At 45.9% G+C, this 7500-nt stretch overlaps 1 protein-coding gene across 1 annotated transcript in view; it reads left to right on the top strand.

Moving 5' to 3' along the window:
• Positions 1 to 7500, top strand: part of LOC113806116 (cell adhesion molecule Dscam2-like) — a 40419-nt gene that overhangs the window by 15353 nt on the left and 17566 nt on the right. Inside the window, exons 12-25 of the mRNA XM_070113957.1 lie at positions 407 to 555; positions 1066 to 1173; positions 1430 to 1609; positions 1769 to 1954; positions 2347 to 2484; positions 2818 to 2976; positions 3121 to 3270; positions 3575 to 3705; positions 3852 to 3938; positions 4083 to 4344; positions 4483 to 4665; positions 6159 to 6344; positions 6695 to 6801; positions 7127 to 7320. Of these exons, the coding sequence (XP_069970058.1) occupies positions 407 to 555; positions 1066 to 1173; positions 1430 to 1609; positions 1769 to 1954; positions 2347 to 2484; positions 2818 to 2976; positions 3121 to 3270; positions 3575 to 3705; positions 3852 to 3938; positions 4083 to 4344; positions 4483 to 4665; positions 6159 to 6344; positions 6695 to 6801; positions 7127 to 7320 (2220 nt within the window). The remainder of the gene's footprint in view (positions 1 to 406; positions 556 to 1065; positions 1174 to 1429; positions 1610 to 1768; positions 1955 to 2346; positions 2485 to 2817; positions 2977 to 3120; positions 3271 to 3574; positions 3706 to 3851; positions 3939 to 4082; positions 4345 to 4482; positions 4666 to 6158; positions 6345 to 6694; positions 6802 to 7126; positions 7321 to 7500) is intronic.

Raw genomic sequence — 7500 nt, 5'->3', positions numbered from 1 at the left:
TCCGAATCCACCCAATCCTTGTATCAGAACTCCAAATCCTGATACTCCATTTCATCAGAACCTTTTTTTTCGCTTTTCCAAATCTTCCCACTCCTTTTACCGCTCTCTTTTCCAGAACCACCGTCTCATACTCGTTTTTTTTTTTCGAAATTCCAAATACTCCAAATCCTGATACTTCCCTTTATTAGAACTCCAAATCTTGATACTCCATTTGATCAAAACTTTCAAATCCTTATACTCCATTTCATCAGAACTCCAAATACTAATACTCCTTATTACCAGAACAAATCAATATACAGAATTCAACAACCTGATACTCCATTTTTCAGAACTTCAAAACCTGATACTCCATCTTAATTTTATCTATTTATCTTTTTTTTTCTCTCTCTCTTCTTTTCTATTCCAGAGTGTTGGTGCGTGAATCGAATGCGGGCGGGTTAGTGCGGGCGGTGCTGGAGATCAGGGCGGTGACAGCGTCGGATGCGGGCGAGTACACGTGCCGGGCGACCAACCCCCACGGACACCACGCCCAGATGTACGAAATAGCCATCATAGGTGAGGGAGAGAGGGAGAGAAGGAGAGAGAGAGAGGGGGGGAGAGAGGGAGAGAGAGAGAGAGAGAGAGAGAGAGAGAGAGAGATGAGGGAGGGAGGGAGAGAGAGAGAGAGAGAGAGAGAGAGAGATGAGGGAGGGAGAAAGGGAGGGCAGAGGGATGATGAAGAGAGGGGGAGAGAAGGGAAGGGAAATAAGGGAACAGATAGAAATAAAGGGACAGAAGAAAGAGAGAGAGAGAGAAAGAGGCAGACAGACAGACAGACAGACAAGCAGGCAGACTGTAAAATAGGCAGATGGACAGAATAACGGAGACAGACAGAAGCAGACAGACAAACATACGCAGAAAAAAAAAACAAAAAAAAAACAGATAGACAGAGACGCATGAGATTGTGTATCCCTTTAGTAAGGATTTGCACGACTTACATCCTATATTTCAAAAAAAAAAAAAAAAAAAAAAAAAAACAATAAGATACATGCTAATTTATCTTTTTTTTCCTCCTCCTTGTCGTAGAGCCTCCTACGGCGCCTTCGGGAGTGTCGGTGACTGACGTGACGAGCCGGTCAGCAAGGATATCCTGGTCCCTCCCTCAGCCAGCTGCCGTCACCATCCAGTACCGAGGTAAGGCGCCAGCGCTGCTCCTGTGGCTCCTTCCTGAGGCTTACGCATACTTGAAGGACATTTGAGTTAAAGGTATTGCTAAAAATGGCCATGGAGGGGTACTCCGTCTGTGTGAATAACGTCATCTGAACATATTTGCCAAAGTAATTGGTTTCTGATATTAAAAAAAAAAAAAAAATCTTGTTGTACTTGAACAATGGCGGGGGGGGGGGGGTCCTCAGTCTACATATGCAACCTTGCTCTTTTCTTTGGCCAGCCGCGGAGGAGGAATCGTGGGCGGTGCATGGGCGTAACGTCAGCGTCGGTCAGTGGGCGTCTTCGCATGTCCTCTCCGGCCTCACGCCCTACCAGGCCTACGCCGTCAGGCTGATGGCGCACAACGACCTGGGGGTGTCGCAGCCGTCACACATGCACGTCTTCACCACGCTGGAGGAGGGTGAGTCGCGTGTGTGAGTGTGTGTGTGTGTATATATAGGTGAGAGAGAGAGAGAGAGAGAGAGAGAGAGAGAGAGAGAGAGAGAGAGAGAGAGAGTTTATATGAACCCATGCAGCCATTGCCCTTCGCGGGGTTTTGATCTTCCTGCTTCTTCCTCAGCTCCGTCGGGCGCGCCGCGAGACGTGCGTTTGGCTGCAGGAGGACCTCGATCCCTGATTGTGACCTGGCGCCCTCCCTCGCCCAACCTCCTGCACGGCACCCTCAGGGGCTACACCATCGCCATCCGCCGCCAGAACCTGCAGGGCCACCTCACCTTCCTAACCAGGCCGGCCTCCGTGCCCAAAGGTAGGCCTCGGAAATGGAATGCATAGACATCATACATACAGTACGTATACGCATACATACATACAACGCATACATGCGCACAGTACATATATGCATTACAGTACATAAATGCATTACATATAGGCATACATACATATATGTGTGTTTATATATATATACATATATATATATATATATATATATATATATATATATATATATATATATATATATATATATATATATATATATATATATATATATATATATATACACACACACACAAACACAGTATATATACCCATACGCATGCACGTACACGCGCATATTCTCCTTCTCTTTTTATTGCAACCATAAACAGAAACATATTCCTGCCATAGTACCTCCGTCCTCCTAAGAGCTGCCTCCTGCAGACGCGGACGGCTTCGAGCAGTACCAGGTGCGGGGGCTGATCCCGGCCACTCTCTACGAGGTCGCCGTGCGGGCGTTCACGCGCGCGGGTCCGGGGCCGCTGTCCACGCCCAGGATCGTGGATTCTACGAGCCATGACGGTGAGGGAGAGGCGGAAGGCGTCGGGCGGTCTGCGGGCGGGAAGGGGAAGGTGATGGGGGGGGAGGGGGGGCTGCTGGGTGATTCTCGTGTTTACTAAGAGGAATTAGAACCCGGATGTGTTCGTTGTGTAGGGGAAATGTGAGTTACGTTGGTAAGGAAATGGAAATCTTCACTGGGGATTATTGTTTGTTAAGGGATCCAAAAGCGTTGTTCACAGGCCTTTTTATTAAGCTTAATATGATTGTTTTGCCATAGAAGAAATATCCGAACAAAATCAGCTTTTGCGTAGATTCGTTTTTTACTAGTTTTATGACCTCTGTTTTCCTTCTCAGCGCCCTCCTGTCCTCCTGCTGGAGTGTCATGCCGAGGGTCTGGGCGTGGAGTGGTGAGGGTGTGGTGGTCGCAGCCGCCCACGCACTGCAGTCAGACTCCTGTTGCTGGCTATACAATCGTCGCGACGCCCACCACGCACACGCATCACCCTTCAGACAGTAAGTCCTTAATGGGATATATGTCACAATGCTATGACGTCCAGAATCAAATTATGTCATTTCTCTATTACAAAATAAAACCAGATTGCGGCCGCGGACTGATACTTACCTGGATTCGTTAAACATTCGCACTTCTCTCCGCAGGCACAAAATGGGAAGTCAACACAACCAACCTGGAGAAGAACCTGGACTCGCTCCCGCCAGCCACCAACATCAGCGTGCGAGTCAAGGCCTTCAATAACGTTGGCTTTAGTCCCTCCAACAAGCCCGTTTTCTGTGTCACGGAGGATGATAGTACGTTTTCTCTTTTAAGTTTCTTTCACCAAATTCTGATGCGTCGATACCATGTAGAAAACGCACACAACACCATCATGACTTCATCTGAATATACTATCCTTCAATGTGTATGTTCCTTAGGGCACACAAATAATCATCTTATATATGTAATATTTAAAACTTATTACGGGAATTATTACGGGAATTATAACTATTTAAGCCGCAATATTAGAAATAAAACATCGGTAGCGACCAGGCTTTGACTGAATTAATAATTACTGATAAAAACAAAATGTAATAACAGGTAATCGTCTTCCCACAGTACCTGGCGCCCCCGGAAAGGTGCAGGTGACGGTGACTGGGCCGAGGAAGGTCTTGGTGACGTGGGTTCCGCCTCAGCCTCCGACGGGGAATATCCTTCACTATACGTTATACTCTGTCAAGGATGACCAGGTTAGTAATAGGTTGAGAAAAGCGAGAATATAAGGAAGTGGGTGTAAATAGAGGTAAACGTAAACAAATATTTGGGATAAAATCGAAGGGTAAAGAGGATGCAGGTTAACCGCCAGATAAAGTATCGAGTCATTTGTTGCAAGCAGGTGCGGGATCGGGACGTCGTGGGCGCAGCTGGCTCGGAGTCCACGTGGAGGGAGCTCAGGGACCTCGCTCCTTCCTCCAGAATCGAGGTGAGAAGAGATGTTATCGTGTAATTATTTATCATTAAACGAAATTTACATGTCTAATTATGGTTATGTGCACAAGGTAATTTTTTAAAGGTAAGCGTTCCAGCGCCTCTTAGCCTGTGAGTTCACTCCCTGCCCTGTCGTCAGGTGTGGGTGACGGCCACCACGGCCGCCGGCGAAGGCAACCCGTCACCTCGACTCACAGCTCTGCTCAAGCCCACGGCGACACACGCGCCCGTAGCTCTGGGCGGCGGACGGACCTGGCGTGTGGGCGCAGGGGCGGGCGTCACCCTCGGCTGCCGTGGGCGTGGAAAGCCCGCGCCCTCCATCGTGTGGTCGCGAGGAGGACAGACCATCACCTCCGGCCAGTTCACGCAACTGCTGCCCGGCGGGGACCTGCACCTGACGGGTGAGTGAGCGCCAACAGTTGTACTTTATAACCTGTAATTAAGGACACCGCATGCACGTCTGTGAGATATAGATGAAAGAACAAAAATGCCCATCTTCGCCAAAACTGAGAGTAAAAGCGACTGCCTCCGCCCGCAAGGTGTGCGGGAGACGGCCAACTACACCTGCAAAGTGAGCAACACGATGGGAGTGGACAGCCTCACGCATCACGTGATCGTCGTCACGATGCCCCCGCCGCCCACTCTGTCCCTCGCTTATGCCACCCACGATGCCCTGAACCTGACGATCGTGCCCACGGGAGACGGCGGTGCGCCCATCTTAGGTGAGCAAGGGCGGGGTCTCCTCTTGCTGTTGTGCGCCCGTGCGCTGGTGAGAATTCCGACAGCTGCTTCTGCTAATACTGCAATCAGTGCAACTGCTACGGCCTTCTGCTGCTGCTCTTGCTATATATCTGCTATTACTATGAATACCACTACTATTACTATTTATACAATGGCCTCTTAAACTACACTAACAATCCAATGGAGGAGGCTGTATGAATGAAAATGAATGACTTTACAACGCGTTTTTCATTCTCATTCTATTTTTTTCATACATTTGTTAAAATCAACCAATTTTACTGCCTTACTAATACTACTTTTTCATCTTCTGTAATTCCTATCTTGTCTACTACTATTGTCATAAATGGTATTACCACCACTGTAAGTGCTGCTACTGCTACCACCACAACAACTACTATTACTTATAACAACTCTGTTGTTAATTCTGTTACTATTTCTAACCCTACTCTTATATACTAGAACATTTACTAATATGTCAACCCATCACTTATTATACCGCAGCCAATCACACTATTATTTCTACAGCTATCATTGCTGCTGTTGCTACCACTTCTACTATTCACAAGCATAATCACTCTTCTGCTCTCAGTAATGATACATATGTTACCACTTCTACTACATCTACTGCTGCTGTATCACATTTTGATATAGCAGCAGCAGTATCTCCAATCGAGCACTTTAGCAGTGGTTTATGATGCAGAAAAATATCTGCATACAAAGCTTACGTAAGACCTCTTTGGAATATAGTGTTTTTTGTTTTGTTTTTTTAGATTTTATTAGTCAAATAGACTGTATGGTCAGTTATTACTTTGTAGTTAGCCCGGGCCTCGGATGGACAATGTCCCATAACAAGCCTGGTGACTGGGCATAGAAATAAGCACAGGATTAACATGAAAATTTGATCATTAGCTGATAAAACAAATGAGCAACGTGTATGTAATAAGATGAAATGAAACATCTCGAAAATTATCATTACGATAAAGTGACAGTATTCCTCCTGACAAGGAGTCCAATCCGATTTGAAACCTCACGATTTAATGCTTCCGTTACTAATGCATTTTATTTCGTAAACACACACACACACACACACACACACACACACACACACACACACACACACACACACACACACACACACACATATATATATATATATATATATATATATATATATATATATATATATATATATATATATATATCAGTCTTGGCAGAGATAATATAATTTTAATCTTAGGTCATTGAGTTTTTTTAAAAGCATGTTCCGAACTCTGTTTGATATTGCAATGTTGTGTGTATGTGACAGTTATCCTCGAATCGTTTCATTTTGTATATGTGCTGGATCCTGTTAAGCTGAAGTGCACCAAGATAAATACGTTTCTTTTTCCTTTGTCTCGTTCGATTCGTCTCCTCTCTCACTTAAACTTATAGAGGGCCTTTGTGACAAGCTGACATGACGCATTTCCTGATGCAGGTTACACAGTGCACCACCGTGGGCGCGCGGGCGAGTGGGTGGAAACGGAGGTGGACCCCGGGGTGGAGAGCGCGGCGGTGCGCGGCCTTCCCTGTGGGGCGCCGCACCACCTGTACCTGACGGCTTGGAACAGCCACGGCACCAGCCCCCCCAGCCCCGTGCTGGAGGTCAGCACGCACGGCGCTCGTGAGTCATCTCAGTGTTGCCTTTGATATTTTTTTCATCCTGTCCATGTCACCTGATCTTTTCCTTCGTAAAGTAAACATAGAAATAGAACAGTGTAGGGACCAAAAGCATCATGTTGGAGTCTATCGTATGATTATCCTTTTACCTATGTTATTTAGAAAGCCTTGTAGAAAGTTTTTTTATATATTGACTGGGTCAGAACTATATCAAATACACACGTTTATTTTTTAGCCTGTGTTGCCAAGTCGAATCTGATATCTTTTTAATCGTGTAATCCTGCAAGAACAGTGAAACGCCAAAGGAAATTCACTAACAATACAGATATTTAAAATGTTTTTCTTTTTCGACAGCTCCCGGACGGCCGAACCCGGCGAAGATCGTGGAGGTGAATGCAACCTGCGTCACACTCCGTCTCTACGCCTGGCCCGAGTCCGGCTGCCCCGTCACGCACTGGAAGGTGACGCCCTGTGTTCTTTGATCAAAACCAAAGCATATGTTTAGAGTGGTAGTTCATGATAGACCACGATCGACACTTGGTACAATCATTGGCACTGACAAAACAAATTGCAGGTCACTTCTCGACCTCTGATTGTCTTCCAGAATGTCATTTTTTGATAGGGACCTTTAGTGACGGTGCATTTCTGATTATAGAGATTCTTGAAACATGACTCAAAGAATTGCGATTTCAAGGGATTCAGGAACAGAGCATGAAGTCGGTGGATTCCTAGGTCAGTCTCCCTCTTTTTCCCTAACTAATACACATACTCGTGTTCGTGGCGCAGGTGGAGCAAGGGAGCGAAGACCCCGCCGTTTTGTGGACGCCCTTACACGCCCACGTGACCAGAGACATGACTGACCTTGGCTTGTGTGACCTGACCTCTGCGTCGAGGCACCTCCTTCGCCTCACGGCCTCTTCCACTGCCGGAGACACGACGGTGGTTTACCGCGTCACGACGAGAGATCACACAGGAGGTCTGTAGGCGCGGCGTGAGATAAGACATGATTAGTTGTATTATTCATAATGATAGTGTCAATGATAATGATGGTGTTAAAACAGTAATAATGATAGTAATAACGATAATAATAGTAATAATAATATATATAATTATTTAATAATGGTAATAGTAAATTTAAAGATGATTTAAAAAAATTAATT

Source organism: Penaeus vannamei, chromosome 35, assembly GCF_042767895.1.
Source record: "Penaeus vannamei isolate JL-2024 chromosome 35, ASM4276789v1, whole genome shotgun sequence".
Classification (NCBI taxonomy): domain Eukaryota; kingdom Metazoa; phylum Arthropoda; class Malacostraca; order Decapoda; family Penaeidae; genus Penaeus; species Penaeus vannamei.
The sequence above is the reverse complement of the archived record's forward strand: the minus strand, read 5'-3'. Positions and strand labels throughout refer to the sequence as shown.